The 17,057-nt window shown below is 32.3% G+C and overlaps 1 protein-coding gene across 4 annotated transcripts in view; it reads right to left on the bottom strand.

Moving 5' to 3' along the window:
- Not3 (CCR4-associated factor Not3) overlaps nt 1-17,057 on the bottom strand; it is a 160,226-nt gene that overhangs the window by 6,739 nt on the left and 136,430 nt on the right. For 3 of the 4 annotated variants that reach the window (XM_067264488.1, XM_067264491.1, XM_067264489.1), the window contains 3 exons: nt 12,493-12,640; nt 12,171-12,393; nt 712-841 (listed from right to left, as the gene is read on the bottom strand). In XM_067264488.1, the coding sequence (XP_067120589.1) occupies nt 712-841; nt 12,171-12,393; nt 12,493-12,640 (501 nt within the window). The remainder of the gene's footprint in view (nt 1-711; nt 842-12,170; nt 12,394-12,492; nt 12,641-17,057) is intronic. The other variant, XM_067264490.1, reaches the window with a different exon arrangement.

Raw genomic sequence — 17,057 nt, 5'->3', positions numbered from 1 at the left:
GATAATGCAGAAAAATGCTCAGAGGATAAGGATAACTTGTCAAAAAGAAAACGCCCTCAGTTAATAGTGCTTAGTGATGACGAAGAAAACATTGTTTAATTTATATTAATATGTATCACTTAAGAAAATTTTAATAAAGATATTTATCTTAATTATGAAAATATAATAGCATGTTTTTTAATTTTTGGAACCTAACCTCCCTTTTCGTACTAGTTCTTTGTTTCGTATAACACGGATTCGCATAACACGGCAATTTTTTGGAACATAACTCCTGTGTTATATGGGGGTTACCTGTACTACTAGAACTACATTTCATACTCAAACAATCAGAACTGAACCAAAAATTAATCTGGCTAAAGTTAAATCATGCGAAATGAAAATATCACTAATATAGACTTTAAAAAAAATCAAAACATTAGGATGTTCATAAATAAAACAAATGGTTAACAAACAACTGAAGAAGCATCTTAAGTTATAAACATCTGAAACATAAAAGTTAGGTATAGTTAAATATTTAAGGTATCCAACAAAAACAATTTCTTTAAATATCTCTTTTGTAAATTTAATATTTTTATTTAATATATTTTCAGTTTATAAAAAGCTTAAATTTTAAGATATAGATTTAATTGACTTAAAACATAAAATATATTTTCTAATGATAATGATAAAATATAAATGATGTTAAAATATTTTTATTGACATAATAATTACCTCCATGTAATAAAAAATAAAAAACAATGTCTCCGTAGAGAGCCGCTGGAAGAACTCCACAGCATCACAATGTGGTAAGCCCTGGGGATAGTAAGGGGGCACAGGACAAAGATTCCGAGGAAGGTAAGGCCTGAATATACAAACATTGAATTAATTATTTATTGATTAAAATATTTAATGTTTTTTATATTTCAGATATTTTTAATTTGAAAAAAAAAATTGGCAACAAAATATATGAGCTGATTTTACAGTTTTGAAAACCAACAAAAATACATTTTATTACAGGAAGTACTAAATTGTTGGAATTTCTATATAGAAACTAAGACACTACTTCTGACCACTTTCGGAAATCCAACCATAGAATATTTTACTTTTCAATACTCTGCACTTTTTTGTAATTTAAAATAATTCTTTGTAAATAATATCAATTTTATATTTTTATTATTATTATTATGTTGGGTTTAGTAGGTTATATTCGGTTGACACCAGTGGCCGTGTACTATGCCAGACTAGAGTTAAGGCATAAAAACCAAAACAAAGCTAAAATTGAATAAGTGTATCAGTGTCAGTATTTAGAAATTTCCTAACAATATGGCATGTATACCATATAGTGTCCTTCTGTAGTGGGATGTATATCTTTCTATTCAATTTTAATGTCCCAGGCTTTTGTGTAGCCTGTGTGGTATGACACCTGTAGAGGAGAGAATGACAGGTACAGTACAATAAGCAACCTATTCATCCTCCACAGATGCCTCATTTCCTGAGCGAGTTCTGTGTACCTGCTGATTTTTTCAGTGCATGTGTTTTGTACATTATGAGTTAGAACAGATATGTCTATAATGTATGTGATTTTATTGTGTTTGTCAATGAGTGTGATGTCTGATCTGTTGTGGTAAATTGTTTTATCTGTGATTATGGCTCTGTCGTAGTACATTTTGTGCGTGTTGTTTTCCAATACTGTCTGTGGAATGTATTTGTGGTATGGTTCGTGGATGTCTACTAATTTGTGTTTGTTTGCAAGCTCTTGGTGTATTATATTTGCTACTTGATTATGTCTGTGTAAATAATCTGTCTGTGCCAAGAGCTTGCAACCAGAGGTGATGTGTTGTATAGTTTCTGGCATGATGTGACATTTCCTGCATGTATCATTTGTGAATGATGTATCTTTGAGTATGTGTTTTCTGTAGTTTTTAGTATTTATGACCTGATCCTGTATGGCAATCATGAATCCTTCCGTCTCCCCAAAGAGGCAACCAGCTGTTTGACGCAGTTTGTCAATCCTGGGCCAGGTCATAAGGATACCCGCCATGGAGTGCCTTTCGCACCCATGATTGCTTAATGGTGTCAATGCTTTTTACATGTTGTGTTGTGTCCGTATGATGTGATTATTATTATTATATAATCTTTTTTAAATTCTTGTATAAATAGCATTTGTTATAAAAAAAATGATTTGCTTTCTTAATGAAATATTTTATTTAATAGAAATTTAACAGATTCTCGACTATCCATGTAAATGAATAAAATAAATGCATGAATAATTTAAGTAAAAAAGTTTTTAATTACTTTATCAAAATTCAAAAATTGTATAGCTATAAATTCAGACTGGCATCCATCTAATGTCTGTCCTTCCTTAATCTCAAGAACAGAGTTACATAGATGAAAGTCAAGATCAGATATAGAAAGGTTTGTGGCAGGAGACCTTGATTAACTGTATATGAACTTAAGGTTTGAACTGGAAGTCACATCATTTCAATTCAAAAGTTTTCTCGTGAATGGAGTGATAGATGTTAACTGGAAAAGTATAATGTATAGGGGCAAGACATTACTAAAATTGAGAGCATTTTGACAATGTCACAATAAGAAATCGCTCATTATACATAATTGTCTGTTCTGAAATTAACAAAAAATCAACTCCACTGGATAAAAAATGAGAAAAGTTTTTTTAATGTTTCAATGTTGTAATGTTCAATTATTTGACAATTATAAATTTTATTTGTCAAATAATTTAAAAAGCTTTTATAATCCAGCAGTAATTTTCAATTAACAAATCATCTTAAATATTTCATTTCATTTTCCATTTTCATTTTATATTTTTAATTGTTTAAATTCTACAATTTGTTGATAGGACATTTAAGATGGTTGAAAACATTTTTTCTGTTAAAAATTATTGCTTTGTTTTGGATTACCAAAAAACACTATCATTCTAATTCTAATGGAAAAAGTGAAAATTTTTCTATTAGAATAATGGTGTTTTTCCACAAATTCTTCAAATAGTGTAAAAACCATTAATTTAAATAGAACATTTATTCTATATCTAGAAACTAAATGTCCCTATAAATTTTAAGCTCATTTTACTTAAAGACAAAAGGCATAACAATATTTTATGGAAATGAAAGAATTAACTTACATTTATATAAAATATGTACTGCCGAAACTTATCTCTGGAATTTCAGCAATGGAAATGGAATTGTCTTTTTTCTAGGTACCCTCCTTCCATACTCAGACACTTCTCCCATTGTTTTGGTAACAATAATGTCTGTAAAACAGAAGTATTTTGACTAGTGTTGGGGCAGGTTCCTACACATAGTAGAGACAATCAACAGACTTGGGAAATTCTAGATCACCCAGCCTACAGTTTGGATCTGTCACTGTTCAATTATCACCTGTTTGGCCCTTTAAAGGAAGCCATGAGAAACAAGAGCTATAGCATAAAGAACTTTCTGAACTGAAGGGGCTCTGACATCAGTCAAAATTCAGTTAAGAATAAAATGGGTGATCACAGTTAATGAACATAATCCGTTCCAAGACTTTGTTCATTGTCCAAATTATTGTTAAATGATTATCGATTCACCATAGGTTTTTATGAGAATTTGATTAATTCATTCTGGAGACTCCAAAAAATAAAAAATATATACTTTCTTACTATGTTTATTTATATGTAATAATAAAAACACATATATACACAGTCTTGCATTTTTATTAGTCATGTTTTTTTCTGTTTGTAGGGGTTAAAGAATCTGTTCAATATCGATTGCTTTTCTCTCTACTTCAGGATTTTTTGGAAGTAATTAATAGCATTGTTGCCATAGAGATCCCAAGCCTATTAACCTCAACTTGGTTTGGAGGCCATTCTAAGACTGTTGTTCTGGCATCCCCCACTTCTTCAAAAGATCTTTAATAGCAGATGTTGGCATTGATCCTTTTTCATCTTTCTCTTTTTCAGAAGAAAACACATCTTGCTGAGTTTTTTGGTGTTCTTCATTTAAGGGTTCTTGGAGTTCTTTTGTCAGATCAGTTTCAGATTCTATTATGAGCTCTTCAATGTCATCTTTATTCACCTCTCTCTAGCAGATCTCTAGCAGTTGTCACAATTTCATCCATAATTTCAGGGTCATCATCTCTCTCCCCCTGAATGCAGAAGGGACACAGCTTTCACCAAGCAGAATTCAACTGTTGTTAAGTGACTTCTGACCATGCATTCTGAATGAGCCTAATAGCTTCAAGAATATCAAATTTTTCTTTCCAAAATGTTTTTAATGTCATCGTTGAGAAGAACTGGCATGCTTTGAAACACTGACATAACAGTGCTTGAATGTACAATTTCTTGAAACCTGCAATAACCTCTTGATTCATTGGTTGAATCAACAAAGTGGTATTCGGAGGTAGAAACGGAACTGTCAGCCAGGGAAAGTCTTCCAGCAAATTATCTTCAAGGTCTTTTGGGTGTCCTGGTGCATTGTCCAATAGCAATAGTGCTCTTAATGGCAATTCATTGGTCTGAAGGTAATCCTTGATGCTTGGAGCACAAACTTCAAACAGCAGTTCTTTGAAAAGAGCCTGTGTGACCAATGCCTTTTTATTCAATCTCCATATCTCTGGCAATTTTTCTTTAATTATGGAATTTTTTTGAATGCTCTAGGGCTCTCAGAGTGATAGACAAGAAGCAGGATAAGCTTCATATCACTGCTAGCATTAGCTCCCAAAAGTAACAGTTTTTCATGGGTTTATGCCCAGGAATATTTTTCTCTTCTTTCGTAATGTATGTACGGTTCGGCATGGACTTTCAAAACAAACCAGTTTCGTCACAATTGAAAATTTGTTGTAGACAATATCCTTCTTTTTAATGAATTCTTCAAATTTGAGACAGAACTTTCCAGCTTCTTCTTTATCTGCACTAGCAGACTCACCATGAATTACCACATTTTTAATGCCAGTTCTCCTTCTAAACTTTGCCAACCATCCAGTGGTAGCTTTGCATTCTATCTCCTCATGATGAATGTGGAGTTTGTTTCTTCAGTTCTTCAAAAATTTCTCTAGCTTTCTCTGGAATGAAAGTCATACTAATTACATCTTTTTTCACTTTCCTTTCTTTTATCCAAATTAAAAGCAATCTCTCCATTTTTTCATGGATGGAACATCTTTGTTTCTCAGATGCGATTTTTGTTATCTCTTGCTTGATTTCTATGGTGCACAGTTCTTGACACTCCACTCTTCTTAGGCTCCATAATATTATCAATTTCTTTTTTTATTATTTTATTTTTCATAATATTTCAATTTCTTTTGAAATAAAAAGTTCAGAAAAGCACTCACAAAAATTCAGAGAATTGAAATCAACTAGTGCATGAAAGCATTATGTAAATGTGTGGCCTGAATGTAATTTGAAATTTTGGTGTTAAAATGTTAATGAATATCTGACAAGACAGTTAAACTCTTACCTTTAGAATATAAAAACTGACGCAAAACGTAATGAGTGCCCAATAGTCTCGCAAAGACTATAAAAAAAATTATTTGTTAGAAAAGTAAACAAAAAGCTGGAATTACAATGGAGAGTTCCAAAGTTCGGGGAAACACTATCTGATCGGTATCGGGTTAAGCGTTTATGTTGATGTCTCCCGCACTCCAAAAAACTTCGAATTGTTACCTGAAGACAAGGGAAAATCAATCAGTATTCGTCATTTTTCGTTGCTTGTTTTTGTTCGTTCAGTGAAGTGTTCATTGTCTGATCATAAAAATCTTTTGTGAAAGTGTTCATTATCCGAACTGTTCATTAACCAATTACCCACTGTAGTTATATTAGTGTTTCCTATTAGGTATGTTATAACTGAAAGTATGTTATAAGCAAGGTCTTGAACATACTAAATATAATTAGTGGTGTGCACAAAGAGAAAAATAGATAAAAATTCAAATTCCTTAAAAACTCATTATTATTGGGTTTTTTTTTTTTAAATAACACAGACTGTTCACAGAGAACTTATGCTTTCTGAATGCTTATGAAATATCTTTCAAGATGTTCTAACACAGCAAATGCCTCTGATAGTGGTGAAATTCTACTACATTATTGTCATCTTCAGTTATTTTTTGAAGAAATAATAACTGTTAGAAAGTCATTAATATTGACAATACAATAGAATCATGGAAACTCAACTCTCAATAACTTGACAGTCCTTAAAACTCATTGTTCAATATATATAAAAATCTAATGTTTACTTTTAAAATTTAACCCTAGAATCAAATAAAATATCATTCTTCACTGGCACTTGATAATAGCATAAATTCCATGTTTTAACAAAGAACATAACCCTTTTTCCAAGGGGCTGCTGCAAAATGCCACCACATAAATGTCACTATTTCAAAAGTAGCCATTGAACAGCCAATATTTTTTAAAATTAAAATTTAACTACAAAATAGAACCAGTCACTATTGACATGAAGTTAATATGCATATGAATCTGCACATATAACACGTTTATGAAAATTGTGCTATTTAGACTAGCATCATCACTATGCTGTAAAACTTGTCATTTTTCAGTCCACATTAAGTTGAACTTACAAGATATTATTATTAGCAGTTAAAAACTCTTCCAGTGTGGTCTACAAATTATAATGATTTCTGACTGATTCCTATAATTTCTCATGATTAGTGTTAGATGTAACTGATTCAGAGATTGCAGCATTTTGTTTCTTTAATGTTGGATCACTTTTTCACTGATCTAAGCACATGAAGTATAATAATGCCATCTAACAAACTTACTTTGGTCATACCAGCATGTGATTTCTTTATTTCTGCAACCATTTGCTGTAACAGGTGGAGTGGCAACAATAGAAAGCTGAAATTCTCTACCATTCCATGATCCAGTAGGTACAATTTGTATAATTAATACAATTTGGTGGCAGAAAGCTAATTTTAATGTTTGACAATTTCATCTTAGTATGTGCAGAGCAATAATCTATAATCAAGAGGATTTTTCTGTTGCAGTTCTCAATTTCATTTTAAAGCTGACTTCATAGATTTTTTTGGTCATCCAAGCTTTACAATTTGCATTATATATAATGAGTGACTTGATCCTTTTGAAACACCTGGGGTTTTGGCTTTTGACGATTTCATGCTTTAAAAACGAAACTTTTTGAAATTCATATCAGCTGATCCATAACTTTCAAGAACGCTTTTTTTCTCATGATTCCTTACGCTGCAGCTTAGATAAATATACTTTTGCAACACCATTATATGATTTACATGATTTTCAATATCTTGAATAATCAGCATTTTTTTAAAAGATGAAATTGCTATTTCTTTAAACTAAATATTTGAAATACAGTAAAAAAAATAATAATAATAAAATAAAATAAAATAAAATGCATAGAGTTGATTTTATATATATACAGTAATTTGTATGAAATGCAAAATTCTCAAATGAAAATAGGCAAAAATAGCTTTACCATCACAATTAGGGATTGCAATTGCTGGATCCCACATCCAGCAATCCAGCTGGATCCAGCACATTCTTCGGCCTGCTGGATCCAGTGCTGCAAACCCTCAAATACTCAATTAACTTTCTAAATAATGGCGCAAAAGACTATGTTGTTGGTGTAACTGCTTTGCTACGTGCGCTATCACTTGGCAGCAAGAGCAACATTGCCGTTCAGTGCGGCATGTGCTACACTCCCTCTCTACACCGCACCACCTGCCCTTTAACCTCTGCTGATCTAATTACCAGTTGATTTTCCACTCTCGCTAAATAATGTGTCTTTGCACTAAATAAAATAAGTAACTCCTCTCCTAGTCCTGGTGCATAATTCTAATTTACGGTCGATCGTGATGTCAATAAATCACAAGACGAAATGATCGCAATTTAAGCCTATGGGGAGCTGAAGCCTTGCAACTCGCTTCACTTGCTGCTTCAGCTGAGAAACTACGCGCCGCTTTCACAGCTAGTCCAAGAAAGCTAACCTATCCCTCTGGGAGATGACCATCACTACCTAATAAAAAAATCTTTTATTTCAGCTCAATCAACATTTTACCGGAGACGAAAAATAAGAAAGTTATAATACTTTTTTCCCCAGCGACTGCGCGATGATTGAGAATCGTGTTGCTCTCTCTGCTAAGCCTATTGCGTGTTTAACAGGCAGTCTGGCAGATACTGTTGCCGACACACTTGCTATCACTTGTGGTTGGCTAGTACTACACCTTTAAAGAATGGGAAACCTATCAAAATATAAACACCATTGTTGCCACTGACGGATTGAAAACCACCAACACTGTGACTGCAGCTTTTGTTGACTCAAAAAACAACATCATGGCCCACTTCTCTCTTTACCCTGAGGCCTACACATGACAACAGAATACGCACCTAGCAACCACAATCCGCCATTTTCATTCTGTCACATGATCCAGTGATGTCACAACCGACCATAAATTAGAATTAAGCAGTCCTGGTTTGGTAATGGTATTATAGACAGAATAGAGGGTGCTGCTATATGATACAAATTAAATAAAAATTGAATTATTTACCACAAAAATGGCTCTAATGATTTGGATCAAACTTGGTTAGTTTAGTGCTGCTTCAGCTGCTTGGCAATAAAATTTATTAGGTATGTATATTTATAAATCAAAAGTTTTTAATTTACTTTTTCAGATATCACATCAGTTCAGTCAGTTCACAGTTACATAATAATAATATAACTGTACAATTTGAATTTGTACTGAATAATGTCTCTTATAAAACCAAGTCAGCAAGAGAAATGTGGTGAGAATGATGATAAAAAACTTGTGGAACAATTTTAAAAAAGTGGATGATAGTCGAAGTGCAAAATGCTTATTATGTTCAAAAACTTTGCTGATTAGTAACAGTCTGACAGGCTTAAAAGGTCATCTACAAAAAATACACTGTGTCAATGTTACTTCTGCAAACAGCAAATTACATCTTTGTAATACAGGCACAGTAGTTCCCACAGCAATGGCAACTACATCAAAAATGTTGATGATCAGGAAGTAGATATTATACTGAACAAAAAGACTACGAAGAGTATTGATGCCTATTTTGTAAAAGAAAATTTGATGGAAGCTATGGTTACAAGAAAGCTATGGTTAAGGAAGGTGTGCAAAGATGGTTTTACACTGAGTTCATTTTGTACATCTTCCGATTTAAGACGTTTGTTCACAAAAAATGGATTCCAATTGCCAACTTCTCCCAACACCATAAGGTTGAGGATTATCAATTATGCAAAAACTATTGAAGCAGATTTAATAAAAAAATTCACAAATTTTAAAGAAAAGGGTCAAAGATTTTTGTTAAGCTTTGATGAGTGGACATCTCAAAAAAACCACAGATACATAAATCTCAACGTGCTCCATAAAGAGACTCATTTTAATCTTGGCCTGATCAGAATTCATGGATCCTGCACTGCCGAACATTGCATTGAATCAGTGTCAGAATGGTTGAAAAAATTAGGCTTAAACTTTGAAACTGACACCATTGGTATCACTACTGATGGCACAAGCTTTATGATGAAAGTTGGTAGACTCTTGCCTTGCTATCAGCAACTGTGCTTTGCGCATGGAATCCAGGTAGCTGTGGTAGATGTTATGTATAAAAGAACAAAACAAAGTAGAACACACAGACCAATGAAGGCTTAGTAGTAGTCATTGAACCAACACAGACACCGACTAAACCTGAAGTGATACAGTGAACTTCTTGAAAAAGTGCAAAAAGTTGTTAAGACTTTTAAAAAATCACTAACCAAAGATGATATGTTTTTGCAAAAATATGTAAAAGAAGCAAAGGGCAAAGAATTGAGTTTGATTCTTGACTGCTGCACTAGGTGAAACAGTCTCCTCAGCATGCTGGAACGTTTCTACAGTATAAAAGTTTGCATCGATAAAACCTTAATAGACATTGGCTCAGACACTAAATTCTCCGCTAACGAGTGGTCACTAACCAATGAGTTGATCACCAGTCTTTAACCGAACTGGCCGTAGAAGCTCTCGGTAGAAGAGAGTTGAGTTTGATAAATACTGACACAACCCTGAAATTTGTATTAGACAAACTAAGCCAGGACACAATCTTGAGTGTCGACCTTTCCGAGGCACTCCGCAAAAAAATCAGAGATCGGCATCTTACTGAGGTCACAGGAATGCTGATTTACATACAGAACCCGAAGAAGTATAATCAAAAAGTTAGAAAGCCCAATTATTCTTTCACAATGCCAAAGAAAAAAAAAAGTAATGCGCCAGGAGATGAAAAATATGTTGAATTGTGTAAATACATATGTAGTGGAACCAGCAGCAATGGTAGAGGATATTATGGAGGTGGAAAACAATGATCCAGATAACCCGGATTCCCTGAATTTCGCATTGAAACAAGAATTGGAGATCCAACTAAAACATGAGAAAGAAAACTTCATGAAATAGAAAGAAACTAGTACTGAGAAGGATTATGATAAGTTATTAAAAATAGAAATGGCTGTTTATGAAAGTGAGGAAGTCAGAGGTGAAAACTTATCTTTGATTTATGATTATTTGATGACCCTGAAACCAACTAGCATAGAGGCAGAAAGGGCCTTCTCCACAGCGGGATATATATACAATTCATTAATAAGTAGGTTGGGAGACAACACCATCAATACCATTTGTTTCTTGAGATCCTACTTCCAGAAAAGTCAAAAAAATAACAGAAGTGATTGATCTAATTTTATTTAATCCTTTAAAATACTTTATTCAAGATAAGACTAACATTTTATAACTTCTACTCTAATTCTATTAAGTAAGAGTTTTTATTCTATAAGTGGTTTGTGGGCTAGGCAAGGCAATTTTATTGTGAAAATTAGTGAGAAACTGAGACTACCTAATTAGTTAAATAGTTAATTAAATTAATGACTGTCAGTATCTTAGATATATGATGATATGAATGTATGTGATTCATGATTGTGATAATAATAACTAATTACTTACTCACTAATAACTAAATTGCTTATAAATAACTACAGACTGATATGTAGAGCCTATATAAGAAAACTGGTAAGACTGATAGCCAGTTAGCCACTGATTATCTGTCCTTACATTATTATAATATAATATATTAATATAAATTAATTAGTACCTTTGCTATTATTTAACTTAAAGATTACATTATAATTATAATCTAACTAAACATTTAAAGTTAATTATCTCTATTTCAAGTGTTAAACTGAACCAAAGTTAAGTTTACTACCTAAATGTGTAAGAAGTTTTACTGATTTATAGTGACCAGTCTAAATAATAAAAGTTTCTTAAGTATTTTTTTAAAAAATGTTTTATTTCTTTAAAAAAAACCATAAATTTCTGGATAGATAAATAGATAGATAACACGATAACACTTTATTGCACCAAAAATACATTTGCGCTGGAATGATCTTGGTCCAGCAAAAATCCAGCTGGACTGAAAACACTGCTGGATTGCAATCCCTAGTTACAATACTGTCTATTCAGCAGATCAAGACAAATCAGAAGTGCTAACAAAACCAGAATTAAATATAATGCCATTACCATGTTGATCTATTTGATTCATTTTTAAAACTTTAGACTGTAGAAATCTGTTTTATATAAATTAAAACAACATTCTTATAAAGTGTAAATTATTATTAAGTAGCTTTCAAGTTAGATAAAGAAAGTTTGGATATGGCATACCTATATAGAAGAAAAATAATGGATTGCAATAGTCTTGCCATTCAATATAATGCAAGAATTCAGTTTTATTCTTTCAATTAAAATTTTTGGATAATTGGATGAATAAAACTGAATTTTTGCATCATATTGGATGGCAGACTATTGCAATCCATCATATCTCTTCTAATAGGTATGCCCTATCTGAACTGTCTTTGATATAAAAAAAAAATTTGAATATGTTGTAAGCAGATGTCTGTTATAATCATACTTGACTGTACTTTTATTCTGCAAGCAAACTATTGTTACCAAAACAATGGAAAAAGTGCCAGTGTATGGAGGGGATGAAACATAAATTGAGACTATATAACACACACAGAGTTCCATTGCCATTACTGAAATTCTTGAAATAAGTTAAACTGTCCTTGTACTTTTCATAATACTAGAATTTGTTTAAATGATATATTTAAAAATTGCTTATATTCAGAAAACTTGTATGATTATTTATTGTTAATAAATCAAAAAGATTTAATAATATTTACCTAAACCTCTCAGAGTCTGAAGGATGTGGCATGTGACGTGCTGAATTTTCTACCATTCGTAACTGATATAAACATTCTTTGGTCAGGGGTACTGGTCCAAGAGGGGCTACACCAAGTAATGGAGGTATGTGTGCTTCCGTTGTCAGAGTGGTGGGGGTAACTGATGGAGGTTGAACAACTTTTCCTTGCAAGCTTAAAGAACTACTATTGTTTTCATATAATCCTATTAAAATAAAAAAAGTATATGGTTTTTTTAAAAATTTTTATTTTATTTTTACTTACTAAAAGATGTTATTTGAAATTCAAATAGCAGTTAAGTTACTTTTTTCAAAGGCATTGTGCAGAATATGATTAAAAATACCTCCATCTGAAGAAGGCAGTGACTGTGATGGAGGCAATCTGTTCTCAAGACCTGCATTGAGTACTGCTTGTTGGGCCATAGATTTTAAAGAAGACATGGATTCTTCAGGCTGTAATAAACATAAGAAGTTTTAGTCTGATATTTTTCATTTCATAAAATCTAAATTAAGGAATACCATATGGCAGCAAATTGGCTAAGAATTTATTTATTTATTTACAATGACTTACAGCAATGTCATAATGACAATAATGGCTGACCTGCTAATGACAAACATATAAGGATCCCAAAAAGTAAAATTAAACATATAACATATAAAAAGAACTTTTTTTGCAAATAGCATAAAAATTAGTGAAAATAGATCAAACATAAAGAAGTTTTTTTACAGATGGATTTAAACTTATGAAGATCCAGAAACTAAAATTCTTCAATAGTTGTAACATACAGTAGAACTTTGATTATCTAAACTAATTGGGGATGAAGGTAATCCGAATAAGGAAAAATCCAGATAATCGAAAAATAATACTGTACTGTATTTAAATTGTGATCAAATTTTCAAGAAACAAACGTTCGTTTTGAGTTTGGACTACTACTGACTAGCACTAACACTGTCTATTGTTTAAAAGGCCCTCTGGTGGCACAAGAAGACGAATTTTATAAAATAAAAAGCAGTTGAAACTGTCTAATTTTTATTCATAAAAATGCAAACTATTTATTGTTTTATGACGAGTAAAATTTTTTCGTCATGCTCATGGCTTTTAAGCAATGCATAAACCTTTGAGGCGCGAGGCCCCTCGGACCGCAAGGCCGTAGGTGGTGGCCCATGTCGCCCATGCCTTACACCGCCCTTGGCCATAGGAATGATGTAATTTGAATATAAATTATTTATAAATATGTATGTCAAGTTATATTGTTATTACGATGCAAAATGAATTAAAAAGTTCAGGACCACTGTGCTGGGTGAGACATTCTTGAGACAAAAAAGTTATGCATTCCATCACGTACATAAACAGTGTTGCAATCGCCAAGTGCAAATCAGCAAATTTGTAAAATTTTTGTTTAGTTTGAACAATCCAGATAATTGAGGGTCTACTGTACTTTTGATACCTAAAGAAGAAAATTTTAAGTGTAACGTTGAGATGAGCATATGGGGAGTACAAACAGGTTGTATCTCAAGAATTAATAGAAGGAACACATATAAAAAGAAATCTAGAAAAGAAAAGACCATTAAAATATTTGTAGGAATAAATTCGATCAAAATAATCAATACATTTATAAAAATCAAGGGAACCTGAGTGGACACAGACTACTTCAAGTTAAAGGAAGGGTTGCAAGTTTATTTAAGAGGAGGTAGACCTAGCTGAGAAATTTATTCAAAATGGAAGGGGGGAAGCAGGGGCAGATGCCCAAATAGGTAAAGCATAATCTATTAAAGTTTGTATATTAGTAAAAAAAAAAGTGCCCGGAGTGTACTTTTACTAGAAATTGCTTTGGAATTTCTCCATGCTCTTACAGATTGAGATTTTTTTAGTTAATAGTTCTATATGATATTTGAAAGAAAGTCTTGAATCAAAAATGACACCATCCTGGACAGTGTCATCTACATAAAGAATGTGGCTATCAATATAAAAGGTATTGTGAAGATAAGCTCTAACCAGACTATAAATCATAATTTTGAATTTACTTGTATTAATTTGTAAGTTTAAGGTCTTAAATGAAGCATTAAGACCATCAATATCATGTTGCAATGAGTTATAACAAGAATTAGAAGTTTTATGTCATCAGCATAAGCATTTACAAAGAAGAGGTGATTCAAGAAAGGAATTTATTAATGTAGGCTATAAACAGTAAATTGCTAAATATAGCTCCCATGAATACCAATCAAAGGGGGTAAAAGCATGTAAAGTAAAAGTCTGAAATTTTAATTTGACAGGAACAATATAGAAAAGAATTATTGATACAGATTAAAATATTATCAATTTCAAATTCAAAAGCTAATTTATCCTATAGGGTACTAGGGACAATGGAGTCAAAAGCCTTAGCAATGTCAATATATTGGGTTGTTCGGAAAGTTCGTAGCGATTTTTAAGAGAAATAAAAGAAATTGTTTTAATACTAAAAATATACTTTTATTCCATTATGTATGCGCCATTGTTTTTAATGACGTGTTGCCATCTATGGGGCAGCTTCATGATACCCTCTTCGTAGAACTTTCCAGTTTTTTCCGCGAAAAACTGATCCACGTGGTTTTTGCAAGCTTCCAAAGTATCAAAGTTTTTATCATGAAGGGAATTTTGTAGAGAACGGAACAAATGGTAGTCCGACGGGGCAAGGTCGGGTGAGTAAGGGGGGTGGGGTAAAACATCCCAGCCTAGTTCCAATAATTTTTGGCGTGTTCGTAAAGACGTGTGAGGTCTGGCATTATCTTGGTGAAACACAATGCCTTTTCTATTGGCCAGTTCCGGACGTTTTTCTTTAATTGCCATGTTCAGCTTATCCAATTGGGAACAATACTTATCAGAATCAATTGTTTGATTCTGTGGAAGCAGCTCATAGTACAGGATTCCTTTCCAATCCCACCAGACAGTGAGCATGACCTTCTTTGGATGAAGACCGGCCTTTGGAGTTTTTAATGGTGATTCATTTTTCTTACCCCACGATCGTTTTCGGCTGATGTTGTTATAAATGATCCACTTTTCATCACCTGTCACTAAACGCTTCAGAAAAGGGTCATTTTCATTTCGTCTTTCAAGAGAATCACAAATGGAGATGCGATCCAGTAAGTTTTTTTCCGTTAAGTCGTGAGGTATCCAAATGTCATAACGATTCACGTATCCGAGCTTCTTTAGATGTTGAAATACAGTACTGTTTGATGACTTCACTATGTCTGCAATCTCTCGAGTTGTGTAATGAGGGTTTTCATCCAATAATGCTTTGATTTGGTCCTCTTCAATAACAGGAGGTCTTCCTGAGCGAGGAGCATCTTCAAGGCTGAAATTACCCGTTTTAAATTTTGCAAACCACTTTCGAACAGTTGATTCTGATACAGCACTCCCACCATAAACATCACATATCTTTTTTGCTGTTTGTACAGCATTTTTGCGTTTACGAAAAAAGAAAAGAAACAAGTGTCGATAATGCACGTTGTTCGCATCCATTTTTGCAATGAGCCAAATTAAACGCTATTTGAATAATCTTAACGGTTTTTTTGTAACGGACGCGTCTCAAGGTCATTTATCGTAATATTCATTGGTTTGTACAATTCTAATCATTTTTGCGTCAATCGGTGTCTCAACTGTCGGCTATCAAAAATCGCTACGAACTTTCCGAACAACCCAATATATTACATAAATAAGAAGTTTAAACTCAAAATTCAATAAAATGTAGTGCTGTTGTCATGGAATGATGATTTACACCAGTGTTTCTCAACAGGGGTGATATAATCCCCATGTTTTTCCATGTTGAGGGCAATTAGTAACAATTTATATTTTGAAGACAAAAAACAATTTTCTGGGCGATATAATAAAACATTATATTAGGAAAAATTAGATATTTTATTTGTTATATCATACAATAATTAAACAAATAACATTATACTAGTCACTAGTCTATTCAATGCAATATGAATTTGAGGTTAGCCTCGGCCCTCACATTGGAATTTTGAAGGTTGCAAAGGGGATTCACAGTGAATAATGCTGTCATTGCAACAAAAAGCATTATGTTTTTATATTTGTTAATACTTATGTTTTTTAATTTTGTTAATTATATCAAAATTGAATACATATTCTGAGTAAATAAATATATACTTGTAAAAAATTAAACAATTATCAAATAAACTAATAAACCCAACAAAATTTTTTTTGAAGTGAAGGGGGTGATGATTTGTTAGAAGTTGAGAAACACTGGTTTAGACCTAAATTTATAATTTAAAACAAAAAAAAAAAGAAAAAATAGATTATAAAGATTATAGATTATAAAAATTTGAAAACAAAAGATGAAATTTAAAGATAGTGTACCATATAAATCTGTTAAATATGCTGCATTTCCTTTTACTTTTTATAAGAACACCCCCCTTTTTAAATTCAAGAATAAATCAGAATGCTCTACTGGAGTGCATTTATATTTCCTAACATTCTCAAGCATCACTGTTCATCTTCAATATAAAATCTTTAACAGAAAAATTAATACAGTACTGGAACAAATATCCAGCAAGTGATAACAAAGAGATCTGATTTCTGATTTTCTGGACATGGGCAAATATATACTTAAAATATAAACAATGGAAAGTGAAGAACAAAATTGTATTTAACACACAATATGCCAGCAGTCACATTGAAACTGGTGTTATGTGACACAAATGCCAAGGAAACCCAAAAAAGTGACTGCAAAGCAAACTACAGATGTATAATAGCCCACCAAAGTTAAAACTAGCCAGTTTATCTGGTAATCTCATGTTTATGGAAACTGAACATTTTGTCTAGTACTGTGTAATTTAATATAATTATAAAAATTTATAAAATGGGATTCTA

Source organism: Centruroides vittatus, unplaced genomic scaffold, assembly GCF_030686945.1.
Source record: "Centruroides vittatus isolate TY-2023 unplaced genomic scaffold, ASM3068694v2 contig_19, whole genome shotgun sequence".
In the NCBI taxonomy this organism is placed as follows: domain Eukaryota; kingdom Metazoa; phylum Arthropoda; class Arachnida; order Scorpiones; family Buthidae; genus Centruroides; species Centruroides vittatus.
Note: the sequence above shows the minus strand (reverse complement) of the source record. Positions and strands in the feature narration are given on the sequence as shown.